This window comes from Psammomys obesus, unplaced genomic scaffold (genome assembly GCF_907164565.1).
Source record: "Psammomys obesus unplaced genomic scaffold, mPsaObe1.curated_primary_1811, whole genome shotgun sequence".
NCBI classification, from domain to species: Eukaryota; Metazoa; Chordata; class Mammalia; order Rodentia; family Muridae; genus Psammomys; species Psammomys obesus.
The window spans coordinates 5,800-32,879 of NW_026594279.1; the positions used below are offsets into that span (position 1 = coordinate 5,800).

The window sequence follows — 27,080 nt, forward strand, 5'->3', positions numbered from 1 at the left end:
ATGGAGGAAGCTGCCATGTTAGGGACGGGGGAGGCGTTGACTGAGGTCTGTGGCGTCAGGCAGCTGGCGAGAGTACCTGGCACTCCTTTCCAGCTGGGGCACAGAGGCAGCCACCCCCTGGGCTTCGGCTTGCTCTTCATGGTGTGAGCAGTTGATTTCAAAACCCACTTTCAAGTTGTTGTGAAGTATCCTTGGGCAGGTGGCACGAATGTCAAGTCTCCACTGCCTCATTAAAACAAAAAAACAACCACAACAAAAAGTTAAATCTTTGCAAAACAGTGACAACCAAGCAAGCAGACAAGCGTACCTGGAACACTGAGTTCATGACTGTGATAAATAACCAAGGTCACCACTGAGTTACTGCTTTGATTTCTTTAATGACAAGTATTTTCTTTCTTCCTTTCTTTCTTTCTTTCTTTCTTTCTTTCTTTCTTTCTTTCTTTCTTTTTCTTTCTTTCTTTTTTTGTGGTTTCTTTATCCAGATTAAAAACAACCTCAGCAGAAAAAATATTTAATTATTCAAGCCGGAGAGAAGCTAAGCCCGTTCTTTATGCATATTAAGCTTATTGAAACCTCCCAACTTGTTCTTGCTCTGGTCTGTGTTAACTTTAGGGAAGCCCAGGCGGGAGAGGAGCTTCTGGTGACCGTGGAACAAAGGGCCTTCGGGGAGATCCGGTAAGTGGGGGGAGGGTTGGGAGGTTAGGTGCTGTGCAGACCATAGTTAGGGCTCCCTTCCGTAGAGGAGAGGTGCTCCATTTTAAGGCACATGGACATACTCCTGAGCTTAAAACCTTGAAGTCCTAACTGGAGATGTTAAATGTAGTTCGTATGCCTGTTATCTTCTTCATAGTCATTCTTGTGCTTCTGAGTGATGAAGGAATTCTAGAAATTCTATTCGGCTATTTTCCTAAGCACCTCAAAATACAGAGCATGGGAAAAAAACAAAATTGCCTCTATTTGTCTGTTCCCCAAGATTCTGTCTTTGTTGAGAACAGCAGCCTTGTCTTCCCAATCCGAGGACTTGGAGAGGATTCTACTAGGCAATCCTCTGGGCACAAAGGTACAGGCTAGTGTAACAAGCTGAGCAGGCCCCGCCCACATCCATGTGTGAGCACACCATGTCAGTGAAAGTCAGGGCATGGGGCTTTCCCCTCACCATGCCCACATTTCAGTGACTCTACAGAACAACAATGAACTAGGACTTTTTCAAGAAATGTTGAGGTTTTTTTGATGAGCATCAGCACAGTACCCAACTGTGAAAGCAGGGGCTTGAGCGCCGGAAGATGCCTGTGTGGTCATCACCTAGGTGAAGAAAGCAGACACACCTGAATCCTAGAGGCACCCTTTTACCTGCTCCAGTCACTCCCTGCCCCCCTCACCCGCTCGGGTCATCACCACTATTATAGGATATCAGTCTTAACAGCCCTTGAGCATCCCGTGAACGGTCATACTCTTCTGCTTCTGGCTGCTTTTGCTCTACATCATGACCGTGAGATGCATTCACATTGCCTGTAACACACCACTTGAGATCACTACTTTATAGCATTGCGTTGGGACTTCATCATCCTATCTCTGTCCTATTATTGGTTGATATGTAGGTTGTCCATAGTGCTGCCGTGAATATTCTTTTGCATGTCCTTTGGCGCACACATTATGTCAAGGATATAATTTAGGAACAGGATTTCTGGATGGCGACATGTGTGCCTTTATTGAGCAAACGTTGGTCAGTGTGAACACATACATACCAATAAATACATATAAAGTTTAAAAAACCAAAGGTTTCATTCGAAGATGACATTGTTTACTGGTTGGCATCTCCTAATAATTTCAAATAACTTCAAAGTGTGTCACGTAGATTCGGGAAACAAGTGTCATTTCATAGCTGGGTAAGCAAGAAACGATTCTGGTTCACAGATACTTCAGTCAGCTAGATATGATGGCTGCGAGCTCATTTGAGGTATTCATACACAATTTTCAATCGTTTTCAATCAGACATCCTCTTAATTGCCAGGGACAATAGAGCATTTTTCAAAGCAGGCGGGAGAGATGGCTTAGTGGGCCAAGGCACCTGATGAGCCAAGTTCAATCCCAGAACCTGGTGCGAGCTGAACTGGCTCTACAGATTTGTCCTCTGACCTCTGTACGTGTACCACACATAGTTATTTTTTTTTCTTTGTCTGAATAACTTGAATACTAAGAGGAGATTTTTAGTTTTGAAGGCAGTGCTGTTTGACATCAAGATGACTGTGAACTCATCCCACCAGAACATCTGGGGTGGGCCGTCAGCCACACAGACCTTAGACAGACAGTCCTTTCTCACCTGCTTGGAAATGTGCAGCTCAAATAAAAAACAGCTCTCTGTGCTGTGTGTGTGTGTGTGGTTTTAGTGCAGTGCTATTTCAGGAAAATCTGGGAAGAGAAATAGTGACAGAATAAATGGAACACACATAGGATCAGATTTTCCTCAGGAATGCATGCAAGTAACAAAAATTCCGGGAAAAGAAAATCTCAACAGGAGTTTAGAATGTCCCATTTTGACTGGATGATTTTTGGTTTGTTTAAGGCTGGTCTTGAACTCTGAATCCTCCTGCCTCTGCCTCCCAAGTAGTAGGATTACAGGTGTGGCCCCCACAACACCCAGCTTTGATGGTAGTTTTTTTTTTTTTTTAATTTCATATAATGGGAGAAAAAGGAACAAAATCTTTCTCTTTAAAGATACAGATAAAGTATGTTCATCACCTGACCGTAATACAGTGTTACTTAGAAGCCCGTGTTTGGTCATAAATTTGTGTTAAATGGTGCTCTTTATTCTTGCTGGATGTAGAGAGATTAGTTTATATTCACACGGACCGACCAACTCAACTGCATACAAGGTAGGAGGTTTCGTTGTGATGTGCTAGTGTGTTAGCCTTACGTTCTTCAAATTAAGGGCCTTATCATTCAGTGGATATAGTTCCGGACTTGAGCAGGGTGTGGTTCCATACATATTTACTCCTAACACTTGGTAGGTGGGGGCAGGCAGATTTCTATGAGTTCAAGGCTATCCTGGCCTACATAGAGAGTTCCCAGACCAGCCCAGGCTGCAAATGAGAACCCATATCAACGCAAATAAGTGGATAAAGAAATTCTTCAGGTGATCTTCCTTCTCCATATCATCCTCACCAAGCTATTGCTTTCCAGGTGTTTTACTTAGGTATGTCCATGTTTAGTGGTTTAAGAGGCGAGGATTTCAGCTTGAAGAGAAAATGAAAATGTAGAAAATTACCCTGGTTCAGTAGAAGCAATTTAGTAACAGCAATCATATAATATAAAGCCGGGTTCTTCTCTTTCTTCCTTTTATCTTAAAAGCTATTTAAGTCCAAGTCCAAACACTACTTAAAAAATAAATAAAAAGGCTTCCTGAGTGTCTGGAACCGTGTCTCATCCCTGTTGGTGATTGCAAATTGCTTATTGATTGATTGGAGGTAGTCTGGAGTGCTGTCAGCAGAACAGCCTGGCAGCTGGCACTCAGCAGGCCTGCGCCGCTGCCATGCCTTCACAGCTTACTGGAGCATTGATTGACTTGACTGACTCAACCGATGGTCACAGCACCATGACACACAGTCTGACTGTGGTCCCCAAGTTAGAAGCTTTGCGGTTTTGCCTGCTAAGGATGCTATCCCACAATGGTGATATTTCTTGCAAGTTGCTACTGGGATGTTTGGGTGAATATTTAAAACAAACAAACAACAACAACAACAACAAAAACACTCGTGATTTCAAGCTTTTCTATAAGCCAGGAATAAGCATATAGAATAGGACATGGAGGCACCCAGGTTGCCCCGCGTTCTGTAGCACTTTCTGGGGAGACATCAAGAAACATCTGGCCACCCCAGATGACATCCCAAAGAAATGATTGCATCCAAGTCTAGCCGAGTGAACCAGTGAGTTTATTTGAGTTGATTGTGGAGACATGGATGAAGGGTTATTTACAGGAGCATGGGTGACTTTGGGGCAACTGCCTCCCTGGAAGGCTACCCCAGCATGGGAAGGAAGAAGGGAGACTCAACAAGCTCTATACCCTAGACAACTCACAGGCAGCTCCCCTGTGTCACCCTTATAGCGACTGTTCCTGCTTAGACAGTGTGACAGGTATGTGATCTTCAGCGTTGGTCAGGGTGTGTGTGTGTGCGTGCGTGCGTGTGATTACCCTATCACAGTGTGTAGCTTCTCCCAAGAGGAAAGAGAATAATCGAGTTGGTTTTGGCCCCAGGGCAGGACACAAGACTTATCTGGTTTCTCTTGGCCATGCCTCCTGTGGTGGTAAGCTCTTGCTTCCTCTCCATGTGCTCACCTAGGGCACCCACTCCGAGTCCGCTAGTAGCAGTCCCAGGAGGCAAATCAAATGCTTGCAAGCCACCCATCGCTTCTGCTTTCTTTGTTGAATTCACGATATGTTAAAGACCCGCTCGTCTTTTCTCTTTTCTCCTTTTTAGGGAATTCCTGGACAGGACAATAGCATCCAAGGACCCAAGGGCTTGAAAGGAGGCCATGGAAGACAAGTAATTACGTGGGCATTTGGATGTAAAGTTGCTGCACAAGGCTGCAGTGACGGAATATAAAACACCCGAGGGGAAATTTAGAATATGAAATGTACCTAGTACGGAGAACTCTATTGTAGGAAGGTCCTCCACTCCTGCTTACCTCTTGCTGGGAGACATTAGTAACAATGTTTGTCAACTTCTGAATTTGGGGTGACTGGCTGCTCTCAGCCACGCCCATGAGGTCTTCATGAATGCGAACTTCTAAGCTCCAGCTTAAAAGGAAGGACTAGTTGACTTGATAGAAATGTTGTTGTTGTTGTTGTTGTTGTTTAAAGGGCTAGCTGAGTTGTTGGCCATCCCAGCATCCAAGCAACATACATGCTAGGAAGAGGCAACCTCATGAACCTGTGACGGAAAGACCGAGAGCTGATAATGGGTGGCTCCTCCCCCAAGGCAAATCTCTGGAGATTGTTCTAAAATCTCACAGACCACAGTTTAGTCCCTTCATCCTATTACTGAGGATTTAAGGCGTTATGGGGTTAATGTGTGTCTCTGGTTCCTCCCAATGAGCAAGCTCCCTTGGTAACTAACTCCCCTTGGGGAAGAAGCCTGGCGTGGCTGGGAGAAGTCAGCAGCGGTCGCTTCTGTCTCAGGCTTTGCCCATGACCCGCTGTGCACACCAAGCCCCCACTCTGTGCAAACCTTGATTTTTCTCACCTGTAAAATAGGGTGGATAGCCTCCTTTTGTGCTTTCTTGGCTAACACTCATGCTAGGCCAGGTGACAGAGTAGGGCTAGTTTGAGCATTCTGACCATGCTTCAAGCATGAATGAGTGACATCGAGCATCGGAGCCTGCAACCATGCTGTCAGAATTGTGCTGTGGATCCCCAAGACCCACAGAGAGATGTGATTTATGACCAATGGAAGATAGTATCACACTTCAGGGAAAAAAAAAATCCCCGTATGAGCCTTCTGGCACATGATGAAGAGATGTTGAAACGAACCCTGTCAGTGATGTCATGCTGCCGTCACACATCCTTTTGTTTGTCTGACAGGGCAGAAGAGGCTGGCCGGGCCCTCCCGGGACACCAGGCTCAAGAAGAAAGACGGTAAGAGTCCTTCAAGGGAAGGAGCTTCTAGACCTATGGATCTCATAGCTTGAACTATGATGACAGTGGCTGACTGTGGGGAGTTGGTGGGATGGTTACTGGGTCAGAGATGCTATCTAGAGACACAGAGCTACCTCAGAATGGAGCTTGCCTACTGAAGCCCTTGAGCTGAAGTAAGAAAGTGCTTGGCTGCATGGGAAGTTATCCACAAAGAAAGACTACTACACAAAGAAAACAAAAAGTGGCCAATCAGGGGAAAGCGATCAGTGTTTTGCCTCTTTGGTGAGGTAACCGAAGTCGCCACTGAGGTTACTTGGTGTCCCAGCTCCACTGTCTACTAAACTTTCTGTTAAGAAAGTTGGGAAGAAAACTGATTCCTCCTCCCTCAGCAGCCACTGACTGACTGCCTGAAGTTCTCGCTCCATATTGGCATGTCTACTTCTATTCTCAACACGAGGTCTTCTTTAGGCAACCATAATGTTGATATTTTAAAGGATGTAGCATCCCTGTCATGACTTAGAGTAGGGGGAGATGGAGGGCTGGAAATATTGTCATATATAGTGTGCTCACATACGAAATTTCCGAAAAACAAATTGGAAATAATAACAACCACAGAAGGTAGCAAAAGGAAAATTAAGGAGAAAGTCTGTTGTAGGCATGTAAGCAAGAGTTAGACTAGGTTGTTGAGTATCTTAGGGAGTCTGACAGACGCTGCGATAGAACTCCATGACCTGAAGCAACTTGGGGCAGAAAGGGTTTATTTCAACTTGCAACTCACAAGTCACAGACCATCACTGAGGTGAGTCAGGGCAGGAACTCAAGGCAGGAACTGAAACAGAAGCTACTTACTGAACTGCTCCTCTTGGCTTGCTCGGCCTGCTTTCTTACACAACTGAGCATCACCTGTCCAGTGGTGGACCCCTCAAGGTGAGCTGGGCTCTCCTACATCAATCACAATTCCAGACAATACCCCACAGACTTGCCGGCAAGCCAATCTTACAGAGCCATTTTTTTTTTTCAATTAAAATTCCCTCTTCCCAAAAACGTAGATAGGTCTACGTTTTTGTCAAGTTGATGAAAGCCAGCACATTGTGGAACCCTTTCAGGGTGGGGGGGGGGCAGTTTTAGTTTGTTTTTAGCTTATTTTATTGGTTTTGTTTAAATACATGCTTTAAAAGATTCCATGCGTGACTGCTTAGAAAAGCACACAAAGAGTCCAAATAGAAAACCTTTATCCAATAAGAGATTACTTAATGGAATTCACTTCCACACCTGCATTAGAGTCTAAATTAGGCCAATTTTGTCTCATTTCACAGCATTTTCTTTTCCATTCTTTGTTTAGCCATCCAGCCTCCTCACCCCACCCTTCAAAACATAAAATGTCTTAAAATTGAGCACAAATAAAAACTAGATGAGTGGATGGTGTTTATGATGCATTGTATTTTCTGGGCAGAAGCAGTTTATGAAACTAGCTACTACACGCCATCGGGAAGGTATTTTGCATCTGGAAGCACACCCGTGTTCTTCACAAGGCTAGGAAATGGAAATAGGAGTGGAGGTTACCTTTGAAATGTTCAGAGTGTGATTGCTGGCCACCCGATTTGCTAATGTTGCTTTAATGCATATGCAAATGTAGATGCAGATGAGGGAGTGTTTATCCCCTCCACTTGGCTTTCTGGAAGGACGTCCTTGCAGGCTTATGTGCCCCTGCAAAAACATCACCCAGGAAATCTTGGTGTGAACGGGTGTGTGTGTATTATTTTGTGGTCTCCAGCTTCTGAGAAGGAGGTCCCCACATAGGTACCCCTGTGTCCTTCAGGAGTCAAAGCAGGACTATTGACAAATGACAAAGCAAGGGTGCATCAACTCCATCAACTATTTCTTTTGTGCAACTCGGCCAAATAAAATAAAAAAGACACAAACATCGACCCCACCTTTAAGCCATAGACAAGGATGGACACTGGCCAGCTAGTTTTGCATCTGGACTGTAGTGTGGAAGTCCGAATGCCACTTAGCTCTGAAGCCAGGACGGGATGTCTCTCAAAGTAACGGTCACCATTCAGAAAGAGTTAGTGACCACAGCTCTGCAGACTTTAAATGTCGTTTCAGAGAGGAGCAGGAGTTAGCCACATCCACCCCAATGAGCAGAGGAGGCAGAGAGAATGGATAGAAACTGAACACTACTGTATATACCACCCACAACCAGAAACTGAGGCCAGGGAGGCTGCAAACAGTGACGGACAGGGAGTCAGTGGAGACAGTGACAGACAAACTGTGACCTTGAGGGCTTCCTGTGAATCCCAAGACTCTCCTAAATGCCAAAAGTTGGAGGAAGATGTAACCTTGATTTCAAAGTGTCTCCATGTCCCACTAACCTCTCCATGGGTTCTTCAAACATCAAGGTCTCTTTCAAAGATAGCCAGGCCATTCTTCGTTGCCAACGAATCAGATGCTTCCGTAATCAAACTACAAAAGACATGAGGGAGGGGCGGAGTCATATCCAAATGGCAAATTAGCCCCCACTCTCCATTGGAAGAGGAGTTACTCAGGGGGAAAGTGAAATCCTTGGCACACGATTGACATCTAAAAGCTCTGAAGCCCACATAGTCACTCTGTGTACAAAGCTTAAAGAATCTACAGGGCAATCAAAAGTGAAAGGCGCCAACTGGTAGAGCCTGGAGGCAACAGAAAAGCAAAGGGACCATGGAGATCTGCAGGAGAGCAGAAACGTTGCCCTCAGGCTCCCAACTCCTTATTTTTACTTTTTTATTCAAGTAGAACTAAATGTAATACCTTCTAGATTTTTTTTAAATGTATATAAGTGTTTTGTCTGTGTGTATGCCTGTGTACCATTTTCATGCAGTGCCCATAGAGGTCAGCAGAGGACATTGGATCTCCTAGAACTGGAGGTACAGATGTTTGGGAGCACTGTGGGCACTGGGCACCGGGCACTGAATCTGCAGCCTCTTGCAGGAACAGGAAGTACTCTTAACTTCTGAGCCATCTCTCCCACCGCTGCTAATGTTTATTCCTTGCATGGAGGATTTGGGGTGATTCTATGCTTATAGTTTATGTGCATTCAAATATTAACTAAGGGCTTATTGTTCCTGTAATTACAGTGAGGTTATTCTTCTTTAAGAAGAAGCAGTCTATGTTATTTATAAAAGAGTAAAGTGTAGGTAGATACTGGGCTGAGGGCGTAGCTCAGTGGCTGAGTGCTTGTCTCATATGTTCAGAGCTTTCAGCAGCTTTGCCAGCATGAAGAACATTGAGGAACCCTTAGTGCCATCAAATTCTGCTGAACTGACAAGTGACTGGAGAGTGGGCAGTAGCAGGGGTGGCATGCAGGGGCATGGATGCCAGCTAACCCAATCTGATCTCTAGTCGCTTGAGCAACAGTGAATACCACCAGTGAACCAGGAACAGAGTACTGGAGCTAAGAACTCCAACAAGAGTTCTCTTTCTCTGTAGGAAGTCAGAAGCATGGAGTAAATCATAGCAAAGTCTCTCCGCCCCAGTACCACTGGCATTTATTGGAAGCATTGCTTGTTGGGAATGGCTGCATCATTCATGGAAAGATGTTCCTGTCTCCTTTGATTAACATCTACTCATGGTGCTAACAGCACGCCCAGCGAGAAATGTTCCCAGACTTTGCTAGATGCTTCCTGGAAAGGAAGAGGAGGAGGAAAACCCCTCTTCTACCTGAAGGTCGGTAATGGAAAGGGAGGCAGGCCTGCAGGGTGAACAAGCTATTATCAGAGTGAGGCCAAAATACTAGCCTGGACAGAGGGCAGGAGAAGCAGGGAGGAAGGCAGGAAGCCAGAAAAACATAGCCTCAGGCATTGGTGGGAAATGGGAGGGGTGGCTCTCTCAGAACCAGACTGTGTTGAGAATTAGAACAGATCCTCTGCCAGGGGTAATGAGAAGCAACTGTAGCCTCAGACAAAAGCAGGCTTTCATTCCAGTTTGGACCCGATTGCTTTTGTGGTGTTGTCCATTCATCCTTTTGGGCACCTCTTTACAGCCCCTCCCCCCACCTCAGGGACCTCCAGGGCAGCATCATTGAGGATGAGCCTGCCAATTAGGTTCGTGGGGTATCTGCCACTAATGCCCTGCTTGCTTCCTGGTGACTTTCTGTCCCAAATCAGTCATGCCTACCCAGAGAACAGGGTCCTCATAAGTACCCAGAAAACCAGGCTGTGGGAACTATGGAACTGGAGAACCTGTCTTGGCATCATTTTCTCCTCAGGTCCCCTGAGGGTACTTCATCCTCTCCATGTGCCCACTCTCACTGCCTTAAAGAAGAGTCAGGATCTCTGGGTGTGTGACCGGAATCCAGTGAGCCTTTGAGTGTGCCCTTCAGATATCCCAGGATTATCTGTCCTATGTAAACCACTGGAAAATGTGAGGCAGAAGCTGCAAAATCATTTGCCCTGGTCTCTTGTCATCTTTCTGTGTCTTGTGTATGCTGCCGTCTCTTCCCCATGATGTCGTAGCTTAAATCAGCAAACATGCCAGGTGGCCATTTCTGGGTCTGTTCCCACCACTTACGTCGCTCTTAAGATTAAAGTCTGCCTCCTCCATTAGGCCGAAACCCCCGTGACTAAGGACAGGGGTCAGTTTTTGCTCACCACACTAGTCCCCATGCCTTGGAGGAGGCAGGGACACCAGAGGTACATTTGTGCTATGGTGACTCATGTCACTGAGCGCTCTCAAGAATCAGATTCTAAAGTCACATGGGGGAGGCGCTAGAGAGACGGCTCAGTTGGTGTGATTGCGGGCAAGCCCGAGGACCTGAGCAGGAGCGCACATGACACAGCCAGGTGTGGTGGTACACCCTTGAGATACCAGCACTGAGAAGGCAGGCCAACTCCTCCCTGGTACTCACTGGCCAGCCAGCCAGCCCAGCCTGATTGGTGAGCTCCAGGCCAATGTCTCAAAGCACCAGGTAAGTGACATCTAAGGAATGGCACTGGAGATTTTCCTCTGGTCTCCATGTGCGTACACACACACACACATACAAGCAAATGCCTGTCAATGCCAGGAAAGGATGTTTGACCCCTAGAACTGGTGTTACAGGCAGTTGTGAGCTGCCTGATGTGGTTGCTGGGAACTGAACTGGAGTCCGCTATGAGAAGAGCAGGTGCTCTTTGACACTGAACCGTCCTTCCAGCCCTTCGAAAATGTCTTTTCTTCTCTGACAGAGAGTTTGGGCCTTGAAGATGAGTCGTTCTCGCTTGAAAGAAATGAGACACATCCCCCCACACACACACACACACCGTTGTTTCTTAGATGACAATATATTTTGAAATACAGTCAATACTCGCCTGTCAGAACATTTTACAGGAGTTTCCAGCAAGACAGGGTTGTCTGGCCGCTGTTGATTTTGCGAACCTTGGCTGTGAGTTCTGTTCTGGTTCTGATGTTACATAAGTGTCCAAGCCAGACAGGAAATGCCATTGTCGCTTGATTTTTCTGGACTACGGACTACAAATTGGGAATGCACTTTGAACCCTAACCTTACATAGAGTGAAAAATGTCACTTTCCTGTTTAGCAGTGTTATTTGGATTGGGTATTTTATTGACACAATAAATCAAGTCACTTTTGAATACTTGAGATGATTGATTTCTGACAGCTAATCACACTGCCTGGCTTTAAAAATCATAGTAGGTTGGCTCTTTAATTTCTGAGCTAAGAGTATTACAAAGTTCCTGGAATCAATTCCTAGTTTTTCCTCTGGCATCCTGCCCTCCGGCTGGCCCATCCCTGATTTCTGACTGCCTTTGTAGTGCCTGGGGGAAAATAAGAAAGAAATACAGTCCAGATCAGGCAGCTGGTGATCAGCTCAGGTGAAGTTTGGTGGCGGTGGGTCGCCAGATATGACCTGTTCCCTGTGTACCTCTGGCTTTGGCTTGTCTGTGATTTCAATGGCCTGTTGCCCTACATAGAAATTCAGGGTTTGCAACAGCCCATTTACACAATTCACTGAGTGACTGGATGTGTTAAGCACAATGTGGGAGTTATTTATGCCAGAGCCTTGAGTATCTGTTACCAATTTAAGTCACATATACACCATCTTTTCTAAACCAAGAATATCTATTTTTCTCCCTTCTGTTTTAGGTAGTTCATGGCCGAAGGGGACATACAGGCCCACAGGTCAGTGATAATTTTTTTTTCTTGACCTCAAAAGATAAATGACTCCTACCCAATCAAGGAACTAAAATTAAGACAGTCATATCTCTTCCCATCTTAAACTTTTGTTTGTTTGGTTTTGATGGCATTGGTTGTAGAATAAGTAGTTAGAAAATATTGGCTACAATTTTAAGAATTCAAAATGGAATAAAAATTGGGTCACTTTATTAAAAAGTTTCAAAAAACATTAGTGCTTAAACATAAAAATGATCAAAGACGCTGTTTAGTCCAATGATTAAATTTCATCTTGTTTGGCTTTCGAATATAAACTCCAAGTAACCTTTCTTGGATTTGTGTTCGGTTAGCCTCTCCAATTCCAACATGTGTGAAAACCCCATATAAAACCGAAGAGCACAACGAAAGCTTACTACAAACTGGGTATTCTGAGTCCTCGGGAAGCTTAAGTGGGCATCCTTGTCACATCCCCTTCCGACGCACTGATGATACAGCCTGCATCGTGCTTCCTGAAGGCACACTCTTTAAGAGCGAGCCACGGTGGCTTGGGATTTCCAGAATGCGGACGCTCAGATTTGAAGCACAGTGAGGCTTGTTACTAAAACGTCCACTCTCAATCACATGACCACACCACAGTGAAACCTCACAATGTTAACGGCAAAAGAAACCTTTGTTTTTGCAAAGACCATTCGTTGCCACGGGGGGGGGGGGTGTCTAATCTTGCACATGAAGAGAGACCACTGATAGAGTAATGGGTTGCTTCTTTCTCACCACAGGGAAATCCAGGCATCTCAGGCCCAGATGGACTTGAAGGCTCACCGGGACTTGTGGGCCCTCAGGTATACACGGAGAACAACATATATATGGGTGTGCGAGCAAAGAGAAGAGGCTGTGTGTGGGAAATCTATATCCTGGATAGACCTTTCATATGGCCCTGCAGAATGACAGGTGGTTGGAAGTGTGTTCAGGTTGATAAAATAAGCAAGTCACATCAAGGCTTGACTTGTATAGACCTTTGTCTTTTTTATCGGAGTTTGTCCCCATCAAGAAGTGAAAAAGAGATGAACATGCTGGACAGCCAGCCTCGGGTTCAGGATTGTTAGGGTAATTCCAGGAGACCTTGAGCCAAGGAAAATGTTGAACCTCCAATTTGGATATGGTGGCCAATTTCACACAGTCATAGCTCAGTGTTGTATCTCTGGATTGTCCATAGTGTCGAAATACTGGCTCAACCCAAGGAAATATCTGTTCCAAGTGCAGCTGGAGGCTTTAGCAAGGTGATCTGCAGTGTGGGGCCCTGCCTGTCTGTCCTAGCTCCATTCTCTGGGGAGCTGCCACCAGCACTTTTTCCTTCACAAAGAGCAAGCCATAGTTGGCGCTTTGCACCGCTCACGTGAGCAGGGAGGAAACGTGTGCCAGAGAGGGCAAAGCATAGCCTAAATCCACAGTGAGACAAGAAATGCTGAGAAGGAAGAAAGCAGTTGGGCTGGAGTATAGCTCAGTGGTGGAATGCATGTTTGGGCCCTGGGTTAAGTCTCCAGTGGGGAAGGAAAGGGATGGAGGAGGGGAAACGGGTGAGGAAGGGCCTGGGATAAAAGCCCGACCACTAAAACAGCATTTTTCCTCTCCAAACTTAGTTTTGAGTGTATGAAAAACAGGTGTGCTGTTCAGCTTTGGCAAGACAATTATTAGTTCCATTTTTCAAAGTTTTAAAGCAAGTACTTAGAAATAAAGGCATTATATATTGTGTATGGCATTTGGGCAAAATACATTGAGACATCAGAAAGACACTTTGTCCACAAGTCACCAAGATTTCAGCATGGTAAACAGCCTTCCCTTCAGCCCATTCTCTCTTTCTCTCTCTCCAGCTTGATTGCTTTTATTTGTCACTTCGCGCCAGCTGAGGAAGGCTCAATTTTCTTACTTTAAAGTGAGAAATATTTGCCTTGGGATCATTGGAAAGCATCTCAATAAATTGACTGCCTTTACTTCATGCTATGCAAGTCACATCCAGCATTCATTCTTTCTGTTTATAGACATTTTTATTCATGGCACAATTTAAAATAAAGCAAAATACCAAATACAGTGCATGAAGAAAGTGTCTTTGGAACCTATGGAAGCCATAGCACACAGGCAATAGAATATTCCAGAAACAGAAATATCTAAATCTCATCTTGCTAAGTGATGCATCTTCTTTATGACCCATCTTTATTGTGGTTCTTGAATATAAGATTTAAATATTCTAGTTTCAGATTTATATGATTAAGAAAACTTTTTTTTTTTTACATACAGTTCATATGGCTTCAGAGTTTGAAGAAGCTGAGAACAATGGGCAAAACTGAAAAGAAAAAAAAATCTCAGCTTTGGGGTGCTTCCTTCAGGCCCTAGCTCCTTTGGCTATATAGACTCAACCACTTCAATTTCAGACTGGTCTGTGGTGTTCCTACACAGATGAGGAGGAACTCAGAGATTGTCACAGATTGCCACAGCATAATTCAGCTTCTTGCCCGGTTTCTTTGTTACCTTGACTTAACATTCGATTTTCTAATGTGCAAATTTACTGTCTAAGTGTTCTCACTAAAGGAGGAAATAACACTTTGATTTTGTGTATTTAGGGCCCGAGAGGAGACGTTGGTGAGAAAGGATATAAAGGAGGCCTGGGAATGAAAGGTCCCCAGGTACGTAAAGGGAAAGCAACTGGACCTGGCTTCCACCCTGGCTTCAAGGTGGACGCTTTGTCTCCTCTAAAGGAGAATTACCTACTGCCTGCAGGCTGCAGGCCAAGTATATTAAGCTTGACTTGACTGGAGGAATGGCGGCTGCATCGTACCCCGGTCATCCCATCTGTGCCCAGACTGTAGAGGCAGAAGGTCCTCTCTAGACCTCCTTGGCTCTGCTTCTCAGCCCAGATCAATAGTTCCTCCTCTGTGGTTTGTGGGTTCATCTCTCGCTGCTCACAAGTCACTTGGAATTGCCTATCCCACCTCCTGGGGGAGCTAGAGAGGTGATTTTAGTGCTAATTCTCCCAGAGGACTCTAGTTCACAACCTCCTGTAACTTGAGCTTCAAGGGGTCAAAAACCATCTCCTGGCCCTTACAGGTACCCCCACACATATGGCATAGACACATAGACCCACACGCATACACATAAGTAAAAAAAAAAAAAAAAAAATTTAATCTCCTGAGGAGACTAAAATATTTCACCACCTGGGACCCTCCTCAGAGCCCTGAGAACCTCTGCAAGTGAAGCCACGGTGTTGATAAGCCTAAATTCTCCCCAGATAACACCAGGGTTGGGGGTGACTACCCAATATCTACACTATTTAAAAATGTGCTAAGAACCCCCAGGAGTGTGCACTAGGATGCAGGTCCTGATCCAGGAGGTCCAGATCGAGGCTTGGGATTCTGCATGTTCAGCGGGTCCTCAGTTGGTACTGATGCTTCAAGTCTGGGCCACACTTTGAGTAGCAAGGCCACCCCTGTGATCTGCTCCTTGTCTGTAGCTAGCGTAGCGTATATGTATCCGTTGGTCTGTCTTTACGGGTTGCAAGCTCCCGCTGTGTTAGTACCTTGCTTATGCTGAATCCCCAGAGCCTGGCACCGCAGTCCCTGGCACAGCAGAGCTCAATACATTTGCGTGATGAATCAGGCAGTAAATGAATGAACGGGACCCAGTTGGGACTTTCACCCTCCACTAATAGCAGTATCAAGGGAATGCATTACTTTGCATCCATTAGTTAAACTGGGCAGAGGCCCAACATTTAAGTGGTTGTGCTCATCATGAAAATATTTAAGAGGCTATTTGCATAAACTTGGATGCCATGACATCCTGTTTTAAAGTGCATTAATATCTGCTCCCGACGATGTTTGTTCCTGGTTTTGATGAAAGGGCTCTTTCCAAATGCATGAAAACTTTGTAATTTCACCGCAGAACTAAACTGATGGTACAACTCTCCCACATTCACATCTTTGAATTGTTAAAAGCTGGCTGGCACCACAATTGCAGGTTTTTATTGAAAAAAAAAAAAGTACGAAGGAAAACGTCTATCAGGTTATTATCTCATCATGTTGATCTCAAATATTGATGTGGCTATGTGGACAAGTTGAAATCCAAAGGCCTTGGTCTTTCTCTTGCTCTAGGATCCAAAATGGTCTCCAGGGCTGTTACTGGAGTGATTCTTCCTTGTGCCCTGTGAGGTACCTTTATCCATGCATCCCTTTAATCTCGCTTTGGCCAGACATGGCACCGCCATAAATCATCCAGCCTTTGGCATTGCCAGTTAGTCAGAGGCACCACGTCTCTCTGCCACCACCTCCATTTGTCTGGCTGAAAACCCTGCTTTTCTTTCTCTGCTTGGTTTTCCTGAAATATCCTTCTTGTTGGCTGTTAAAATGTAGTTTCAAAGACAAGCAGAATTTTCTGCGTTTGGGACATGATGAATGGGATCTCCAGACTGCTGTTTCCGAAGGAAATCCACAGAGACAAACACAGCCAGACACACAGGAGAGTGGAGTTCTTTATTGGCGCTACAAACCCATCGCCATAGGTCTCAGAGTGTTTTATGGCACAGGCGGAACCCTCCAGTGTGGCAATGTGTTTTCTAGCGGCAGACTTGAAAGCTTTCCGTGGGACTTACATCTTGGAAGGAGATGTGATTTGTATTGATGGCATACCGGAGGCTTATTAACTTCCACAGTACTCGGTGTCCAGCATAAACGAATCGTGCTAATCTAGCCAATATGCGGCTACGATTGAAAACAAAAAATGCAAGCTGATGCATTAACATCCAGGCGGACATTTCTGAAAAGGATGACGTCCTCTTTTGTCCCGTCTTTTGTTGCCCTTAAGACCCTTCTTTAAAATCTCCGAACACTAAGAAATACAACGGGAAACTAGGTCCAAAAGACTGATTTCACTCAAAGCTGTGCCTGTTCTTTGAAAAACATGTGCTCTTAGATTAATAACACCATCAAGAACACATCAAGAAAGGTTAGCGTTGGGGATCAGCACTCAAGAGGTGGAGGTAGGGTGAACCGCCAAGGCCCTCCTAGATAGCTTCATGTTCATGGTCACGCCAGTGAACCTGGTTAAACTCAGTGAGTCAGAAAACAATAAAAGAAAGAGGAACTGATGGAGTGGGAGGGGGAAAAGAGCTGGGTGGGAATGAGAGTGATCAGAATACATTATTCACGTGTGTGAAATGGTCACAAAAAAACCCAAAATATGCAAATGAGCACTAAGTTTTAAAAAGAAGTAGAGGTGGGAGGATTCGGAGTTCAAGGGTTAGCCTTAGCTACATGAAACTTTTTTTTTTTTAAATGTTGTTGACAGGGCGGGGAGGGAATGGAGGGGAGAGCAGAGCCGTGGGAGGAAGGGCTATAATCCTTCCATGCAAACGTGGAGAACCATGTAGGATTTCCGCCGTCTTCACAGATCGTGGCACAGTAGTCACAGACTTCAAATCTCTAGCCGGGATGGCTGGCTTATACCTTTATGTCTTATCTGTGTTACCTTGGACAATTTACCTAACGGTGAACACATCTTCAGCAAAAGAATAGTGATAGCGTCGACCTCATCGGGCGCTGCGAAGATTAAATGCTTTGGTGGATTAAGTGCTTAGGACTAGTACGTGCTTGGTAAAAGCGGTATAGTTATTTTTATTATCACAGCATTGTATCTGCACCGCCTAATTGAACGTTATTTTTTAATACGTTAATTTTACTTGTGTGAGAGCACGCAACCACAGCCCACATGCAAGAGTCAGAGAGCCGGTTGGAGGAACTGGTTCTCCCTACCGAGTGCACGCCAAAAATTGAACCTGGGTCTTTGGGCTTGGTGGCAGGCACCATCACCCACTGAACCTCCTCCTGGCCCCAAACCAAGGAATCTTATGCCCTAGATGTGGTTCACGCTTTGAGGAAAGCCCTGCCAGGAACAGAGCAATATGTAACCCATGTTTTAATTGTCCGTTTTTTAACCACCTGCATGATTTAGGTTGATGGTCTATGGGATTAGGGGCTCATCCCAGCTACTAATGTGACAAGCATAAGTGCTGTCTAGGAATGGCCCTGTTCTAGGACACAGAGATCACAGTTCTGTTTTCTAGCAGTTTCTGAAAATAATTTTGAAATCTCTATCCAGAGCTCGCTGGACACACCTCGTCACAATGCTAATTGGTTTTAGTGAAACTTTTTTGAGCTTTCCACAGTTTGCAAATGAAGATTAAATATAGCCCCCCCTCCCAAAAAAAACAAAACAAAACAAATAGACCTTGGATCTTGCTGCTGGTAGAAAGCATTTGTTGAAGGCCAATGTCCTTTGGAAGCTTTCTTTAAATGCTAGACATTTCAGCAATATCTGTTCCCTGAGCTAAACAGTGGGAACCTAGGCTCTTTTTGGACACGGAGACTCACAGGAAAGTGTAATCATTTAGGCCACATCTGGCCAGGGTTACTTTATTAATTTTCTTTTATTTAATAGTCTTTATTTGACAGCCGCAATATTTCTTCCAGAGCAGGCCCAGCTCAGCCCTTAACTCTTCTCCCATCTGTACTTCATTTTACATAGAAGACACATGAAAGCGTTGAGGGAGAGCTGTGCTCTGTCTCACTCTATCTGCCATTGTTGTTTCATTCCAGGGGCCTCCAGGACCCGGAGGACAAGCAGGGAACCAAGGCCGTTTGGGAAGCCAAGGAAATAAAGTAGGTCACATTCTTCATGCAGCCCCTCCAACGTTAAAATTTGTGCTACCCGAGAGAGAGAGCTGCTGGATTAGCCAGAGCCCTTTCAACACAGAGGAAAACACATCTTGTTGCCCCTAAGCTCTGGCTTGATTCTTGGAGAGCCAGCAATCTCTAAGGACGTGGGTGTGGACCAAGATGAGGTCAGGGACTCCAGCTCAGCATAATCGAATGACAAGCTACACCCCATCCAACTGAGGGATCTCAGAGGAGGAGGGCTGCTTTGGCAAAGACCTTCCTCCCCTCTCCCACCCTCTGCATCATTCCTTCCTTCCTACATCTCTTGTTTCGTCCTTCTCGTGCATACCTTTGCTAAGGCTCAGGCTTGTCGTACTGGATAGTCAGGTACAGGAGAGAAGTGCCTGGCCCAGAACAAGATCTTTGTGTTTATGAATGAATGTAGTTCTAGTAGCTATGATACACAGGTCATGAAATCAGGCCCAAAGAATTTAGGACATCTTGAAGACAGCAATTTATGGCATAAGGAAGATGTGGTGGGGGCCAGGGAGGCCAAAATTGAGGTTTAAGTAAAGCACCGTTAGAAGTATTCCTGTGTTGGAAAGGAGACATCAAAGACTATACAGACTCCAAGGGGCCTTTAGGACATAAAGCCTTTAAAGAAACAGAGAGGGAAAATGGAGGGTTGCAATTAAGGTTAGCAATGGGCAGGAAGGCATGGGGCTTAGAGCATTCTAGGAGAAATTATTTGAAGAATAATTGTTTGCATGAAAATTTTCCTGTCTGGTAGGTATGTGAAGAACAGTGTAGTCTGTGTAGCTGAATCTTCTTCCCCTCTTCCTCCTCCCTCCTTCCCTTCCCCCTTTTTAAAGATTTTCATTTATTTTATATATATGAGTGCTCTATCTGCAGGTACACCTGCACATCAGAAGAGGGCAAGCTGGTTGTGAGCCACCATGTAGTCGTTGGTAATTGAACTCGGGATCTCTGAAAGAGCAGCGCTCTTAGCTACAGAACCATCTCTCCCACTCTGTCACACATGTAGATGGTTGTGAGGAAGAGCAGGTGAAAGAATGAAGGGAAGCATTTGCCAGGCCTGCTTGGAGATATGGGCTTCTAAATCATCCAGATTAAAAGGGCTTTTAGTGATGCCTGTTTATAAGAAGCATAAGAAGAGACAGAAGACAATGATTGGAAAAGAAGGAAAAGAAAGGAGAATGATCAAGCAGTACAGAAAAATTCAGGCAGGGAGGCGGGAAAGAACATTCACATTCACATCTGGTGACTCACAGGCTCCAGTGATTAGGCCCAAGACTGCAGAGGAGAAAGGAAGGAGGCAATGAGTGCTGTGTCAATGCAGAGATACATAGCAGCCATATCACACTGGTCACAGATTCCTCTTTTAAAGGAGAGAAAAGAATATCATTCCTTGAGCCTGCTATGGTTTAGCCAAGCTTGGAGAGAGGATTGTGTTTTCAGTGGAAGGGAGACAGCAGTGAGTTTGTGATTGCAGAAGAGGGGGGGGGGGATAGAAACATGAGACTGAGCAAAGAAGCTTTTCATTGCAGAGCGAATTTGCGGCAGAAGCCCCCTCCACCTTTGAACTGGAGAAGTGCCAGGGAGGGCCTGGGATGGAGGAGCGGAAGGAATGGCGTGAAGACAGTTCACTGGCTTGTGTAATAAGATCTGAGGGTAACCAGGACAAGCACCTTCAGAAAGAGGGGCTCTGGGATGTGTTGTGGCAAGAATGGTCAGAAAGTGACAGTTTGAAAGAGGAATGCTACTGGCTTTGTGTCCCAGGGTGCACTGTAAGGCAAGTGGTGTCACTGGTGAGAATAAAACTTCAAAGAGATGAAGGGGGGAGAGAGAGAATTTCCATGAATTAGAGCATAATGCATAGGAAACGAAGGTACTCTATAGGGTGTGATGGAAGGGACTGAAAGACACAGAGATAGATGGAACTCAGAGCTAGGTGAGAGATGAGAGTGAGGAGAAAGCTGAAGTCAAGGAAGCTGTGACCATAAGGATCCTTTTTTAACAGGAGGAACTTTTAAGTAGAGTGGCTAGAATTGGAGGAAGGTAAATTTGTAGGGTGCTGAGGACTCTGTCTCTCTATGCAACCTTCTGTACATCTAAAACTCCTCCAGATTAAATATTTTACTTTCTCTTAAAAGGGAGTTCACCTTCCTTCATAAACCCATGTTCGTTTCCCCAAGTAGCTGAGGTTTCCCCAAGGCACTACTGAGGTTGGCTCATATGTCATAGTAGATGTTCTGCCTGTCAGACACCTTCCTTGACTGATCTACACTCAGATCCAGAGTCTAATAAATCCTCACATCTGGGTGATTTGCATGGGTCATCATGGAAACAATTTTGTTGACTTTTTTTTAAACAGTAGAGAGATTCCTTCCTGGATCATGATGGGGACATTTTCATGGCGCTGAGTAGCTAAGAGAGTGAACTACACTCAACAATAAGTGAGACTTGCTCAAACATGGGTGATGGATGGAGGAGACCTGTTTGGCCAGCCACAGCCATTCCCCACACCTCATTATCACAGTATGCAAGCCTGGCTACAAGCCCATTTCTGTGACACATTGGACATAGTTAAACACTGTCTGGGGCCATTGCTGGGGCCCGCCGGCAGAGTCAAACGGTTCTTGAGTGGGGAGTGAGGGTTGAAAGAAAAATTAACAAACCAACACACTACACATGGGATCTGTTCGAGAGGGCAGCCTGTAGAACTGTCACGCACTGATTTATTCCAATAGTCCCTTTTTATAGAGCAAAGCACCTTGATACAATGAAGGGGTTCATGCAAAAGTCAAACTTGTTTACCCCGATCACCTGTCTGTGTGATCCTCACATAAACAAAAGGAAATGAACTTGGCAAAACAAACAAACAAACAAACAAAACATCTTGCCTATCCCTCTCTCCAGGTGAAGGCCAGGGTAAAAAACACATTTTACGCCACAAGCTCAATAACTAAGCAGCCTGGCAAACATACAGCTCTCCACAGGCCATCATTTCTTTCTGATTTGCTGTTAGAAAAACAAGCAACCTGGTGAAAGTGGGACTTGGTGGTTCATACCTGCAGTGCTAGCACTGGAGGGCTAGGGTAGGAGGACTACCACAAACTCAAAACCGACCTGAGATCCTGTCTCAAACAAACAAAGCAACCAACTGATGGCTGGCTTCGTTGTTCTATTGAACAGGGAGAACCTGGAGACCTGGGAGAAAAGGGAGCTGCTGGCTTCCCGGGCCCTCGGGGCCTGCAGGTGGGTTTGCCCTCATCCTTTTGACCTGGTCCTCAGAGCCTCTTCCTTCAGTGGCGTATTAGTCACTTTTTTCTTTGCTGTGACCGAATACCCGACAAGAAGTAACTTAGCAAAGGAAAGTGCAATCCTTCATGGCCAGGAAGGAGACAGGCAGCTGCGTGGGCCGCTGGTCACATGGCACCTGCAGCCAGGAAACAGACAATGAGCAGAAAGTGGGCTGGACCATAAAACCTCAAGGGCCACTCCTAAGGGTCCACTTCCTTTGAGGCTCCGCCCTGTGAAGATTGCACAATAGTCTCTCAAAGTAGCGCCAGCTGGAGACCAAGTGTTCAGACACATGACCTATGGGGACAATATGCACACCACAGCAAACAGATGTCTGCACTGTGTCTCTGAGGAATGCTCAGAAGAGCTTTCACAGCATCCAAGCTGTAACTGAGAGAGACGTCACAGCCCTTTTTGATTGGTTCCTCAGCTGGTTTTTCCAAGGCAGCAGGCATCATGGACTTGATACTCTTGCGATGAGATGGCAAAACAGACGCAGCTTCCTATATCTCGTCTGCCCATGACCTCCTCTGACCATTTGTCTGCAAGACCTCTTTATCAGAAATCATCCCACCCTCCCCGCTTTGCCCACGGCTTCCACAAGCCTCGGACAGTGGCCAACACAAGGGCAGTTTGCCCCGCTGGTTTTGTTCGGTGAGCTGAAAATAGATGAGAGCTGACGTATTAACACACAGACCCTCTCCAAAGAGTTGGTTAATAATGCTGCCTCCTCTTACTGACAGATTACCAATGTCCAGCACAGTCTCTTGATTTTCACAACAACTACACGAGTAGCTGTAATTGCTATTTCTATTATACGGGAGCTTTTTAGTGCCATTACCACTGTCCCTGGTACCCTTGCTTCCTAGTGGTCCCTGATGGAACCCAAAACCTATCACTCATATCTCCTGCCAATAAACCCACCTCCATCTATGGTCCGGATATGTGTGATGGGTTGATTTGCTTACAGGGTGATGACGGCAGCCCGGGATATGGTAGCGTTGGCCGAAAAGGGACAAAGGTAGGTTATACCAACTGACCTCATCCGTTTGCTCTGGGCTGCTTGCTTGGTTTGCTACAGTAAAGAGAAAGAAAGCAATGCATAAAGAAGTCTGGTACAATTCAAAATCTATTTTAGTAGTTTGCTTTTTGATGTCCTGTGGGCTATGTGGTAGAGAATCATGCCAGGGCTCCAGAGGCAGGTGAAAATTGAGAGTTGAAAAAGAATCATCTGTGCTTTTCTGTAATGGGTTCCTAGGGCCTGGCATGTTCCAGCTTGAACTTCCTTTTCTCTTAGCAGTCCTCTGTGTTACTTCACTCGGGAGCCATTTCACATTTTGTCTTCCGACAGCTACGATTGCCTCAGCTATTAGTGACAAGTCTTTACAGCGTTTTCTTAATGTATTTGTCCAAACAGAACTTAAAACTGAATGATTATCTTGTTACTGGATATGTAAATGCCTGAGAAAGTAAGAAAGTTGACGAAATCCGGTGATTTAGATGTGCTAATAACAAGCACTTTAAAATATCATCGTAAGTAGCTGAGAGATGGTTCAGTAAGTGAAGCACTTACTTGCCTTGCAAGCATGAGTACTTGAATTTGGTCCCTAGAAATTATGTAAATAGCTGCGTTTGTGGGAGTGGACACTTGTAATCCCAGTGATGCCAAGATGGGAGGCAGAGACAGGTGGACCTCTAGAGCTCGCTGGCCTGTTAGTCTGGTCTACTTGGTAAAGTGCTAGGCCAGTGAGAAGCCCTGTCTCAAAATAAAGGCACAAGGCACCTGAAGACCAACACCCTAGGTTCTCCTGTGCCTTTATCTACGGGCATATACACACATGGGCGTGCACAGCTCACTCACAACCCATGGTTTTTCCTGTGCACACAGTCATCGTGAAAAATAGCAAATTACCATTACAAGATGCTCAGAAAATATAAAGCTATCTTTTATGAAGCAAAGAAAAAAAAAAGTTAGAGACCCATGATAAGGATCTAAGCGGTGTGAAATCGTCAGTAGAGAAATGGTCTAAGGTAGTAGAGATCGTGTAACACTATGTTTTTTGCGTTGGGGGATGATCCAAGAAGGCGCTGGAAGGAAAAGCCTCCCTTGCTAAAGATTTTTGAAAGTTAAAACAAAAAAGAGGGGGTTTCGGTAATGTTCATTAGAACACAGAATAACTGAAAGCATTAGTATCCCACAGAAAGGAAAATACTAACAGCCTGTGACATTAGGCTCCCTATAGAATGGAAACATGTGCAGTCTTTCTGTAAAAAGTGTGTGAGCATGGGGGAACAGCATGTACCCACATGTGTGCATATGGAGGCCAGAGGCTGGGGAGTGGCTGGGGTGGAGGGGCAGGGATCTTCCTTAATCCCGTTTCACCCTGTTTTGTGAGATGGGCTCTCTCCCTAACCATGGAGCTCTCTGATGGGCTGGGCCGGCTGGCCAATGTTCCCTCAGGGTCACTCTGCCTCTGTCAGTGCTGGGGCATCAGGGGTCAGATTATCCTGCTTGTAGACTGAGCACCTTCTTCACCGAGCCATCTCCCAGTCTCTGCTTAAAGTCTGTCCTTGGAAATGAAAAGAAAATACTCAGAATAGACTTAGAAAAGCACGGATCTCATTGGTGCCTAAAATGCATTTCCATAAAGCTGAAAGTTAATTAGGACAAGCAATGTGTTCGCAGCTACAGGTGGGAAGATTCAGGTAAGTTTTCTTTTTGCCTCTTGAATTTTATGACTTTAAGAACTTTTTTTTTAACATCAGAATAAAAGCTTTACCTATTTTTGTGGATTAGTGATAGAATTTGAGAAGTGGGGAGGAAGAATGGGGAGGTTGGTTGATGCTATCTCTATGCATAAATTTACATCACACCCTTAACACTGGCAATTAATGAATGTTCATCAAAAGCTTAAAAAATTGGAAAGAAGATAAGATTTACGGGCCAAGGGATAGCTCACTGGGCAAGAATGCTTTCCATGAAAGCAAGAGAACCAGAGTTCAAATCCCTGGCACCCATGTAGATGCTAGCCATCGTTGCGATACTTTTAACCCCAGTATGGCGGGCTAGAATAGAGATGGATGGATGGGACCTTGCAGGCCAGCCCAGCCAAAGTGGTGAGTTCCAGGTTCAATGATGGACCTGTCTCAAAAACTAAGGTGGCCAGTGTGATAGAGGAAGACACCCGGTGTCTCTTCTGGACTCTGTTAGCACCCCTTCACACACACACACACATACAGAGAGAGAGAGAAAGAGAGAGAGAAAAAACAAAATTATTTCAAATAAAATGCACATTTCTCATCAGGTGAGAGTAGGAAGAGAGTCTTCGATGAGTAAGGGAAACAAAGGACGTTAATGATGAACGTCACGTCTAGATTCTGTTTTGACTTTCTGAACTTCTCCATTGAAACCCATCTGAGAAAGGCTACTTGTCGCTGGAGACATAGCCAAGTGACCCTCTCTGCTGTGACATGCACTCAGATGAAACCCCGGGCTGTTTGTAACAACCCTGACACTTCCTCCTCAACTACTTTCCGCCTCTCATCTCAGATTGCTAGCTCGTGTACGTAACTGAATTTAGGAACTGGAATTTGTTTCTCCGACAGTGCTGCCTAGTATCCAGGGAGTTTAGCCCTTCCGTGATGCACAGATATTAACACTAAACTAGGAAGGTGGTAGGATTAAAATCAATATAAATCTTCTTGGGACGAGTGTGTAGGTATTGATTCCCTCTGTTGTTGATGGCAGGGGCAAGAAGGATTCCCTGGAGAGAGTGGACCAAAGGTATGTACACTGAGAGCGCCAGGATGCTCCAGGCAGGGGATGTGTCTCAGGAAAGGTAATGAGGTAGACAGATACTCTACCTCAGGGTGGGGCGGCAGAGGGAGAAACAGGTTACCCTCACCAAGTTTTAATATGATCTGTTGTTTAGGAATAAGGACCTTTCAAATATTTCACTTGTGATTTTTTTTTTTTCATATAGGCAAAAGAAGAAAGATAGGCCTTTTGAAAGTTTCCCCTTAAATATGCTCCTTTTCTTATGTTCATCATTGCTTAAGCAGTGGTCCTCAACCTTATTAATGCTGCAACCTTTTAGCACACTTCCTCATGCTGTGTTGACTCCCAACCATAAAATTATTTTTATTGCTACTTCATAACTGTAATTTTGCTACTGTTATGTAGCAAATTTAATGTAATGTTTAATGAATTATAAACATCTATGTTTTCTACTGGTCTTAGGTGACCCCTGTGAAAGGGTTGTTTGACCCCCCCCCAAAGGGTCGTGACCCACAGGTTGAGAACCATTGGCTTAAAGGAAATTAAAGATACAGAAAAAACAAACCCAGATGATGAGATTTTTGCCTGTCTTGAATTTCCCCCCCCCCCAGGGATATTTATAAAAACCACCTGTCAGGTAACAAGTTAGCAATGACAACCTCAATGCTTTCAGTTTCTCTGCAAAGTTTTTCTGAACTCAGTAAATGTCAGGTCCCGCAATAGTCAGAAGACCAAACCAAAAAGAGCCCTTGGTTCTCCAAGGAGCCTGAGTTCTGGTCTGGAGGACCGAACCCTGAGCCAGAGCTGTGCTGTGGAGCGAGCAACACAGACTGTTTTAACTAGAAGACAAAACATATAAGACTTCTTCCATAGGGGTTCACAGAGACAGAACCACCAACCAAGAGCATGCATGGACTGGTCCTAGGCCCCCTGTGCATAAGTAGCAGATGTGCAGCTTGGTTTTCATGTGGGAACCCCAACAACTCAGCCCTCTCTTTGGATCCTGTTCCCCTAACTGGGCTGCCTTGTCTGGTCTCAGTGGGAGAGGATGCGCCTAGTCCTGCAGCGACTTAATGTGCCAGGGTGGGTTCTTACCTCTGGGGGACCTCCCCTTCTCTGAGGAGAAGGAGAAAGGAGAAGAGGAGCGGGGCGTGTGAGGGGGAGACTGGGAGGAGAGGAGGGGAGCTGCAATCAAGATGTAAAATGAATAACAGAGAAAAGCAAAAAAAAAAATAAAAGTATAAGACTTTACATTGGAATCGATTTACAAACAGATATGCCTCCGTGACATATGTATTTGATTTCAACGCTGATTTTTATTTTAATTCTGATGTATTCATTTAGGGTGAGACTGGGGAACCTGGTGATCCAGGAGAGACTGGTCCCAAGGGAGCCAGAGGCAAAACGGTAGGCTATCCAGAGGCCGACTTCAAGTGTGTGTGTGTGGGGGGGTGTCTATGTAGGAGGAGAAAGAGGGGACAGAGACTGATTATGTCATGT

The 27,080-nt window shown here is 45.2% G+C and overlaps 1 protein-coding gene across 1 annotated transcript; it reads left to right on the plus strand.

Moving 5' to 3' along the window:
• LOC129685052 (collagen alpha-6(VI) chain-like) lies at positions 1 to 22,823 on the plus strand (the record flags this gene model as incomplete). Its single annotated transcript, XM_055618394.1, has 11 exons — positions 1 to 72; positions 613 to 675; positions 4,476 to 4,541; positions 5,579 to 5,632; positions 11,754 to 11,789; positions 12,557 to 12,619; positions 14,396 to 14,458; positions 18,419 to 18,481; positions 21,695 to 21,757; positions 22,352 to 22,456; positions 22,773 to 22,823. Coding segments are annotated over exons 1-11 (699 nt in total), but the record flags the coding sequence as incomplete, so codon positions are not given.
• Positions 22,824 to 27,080: the final 4,257 nt, after the last annotated feature.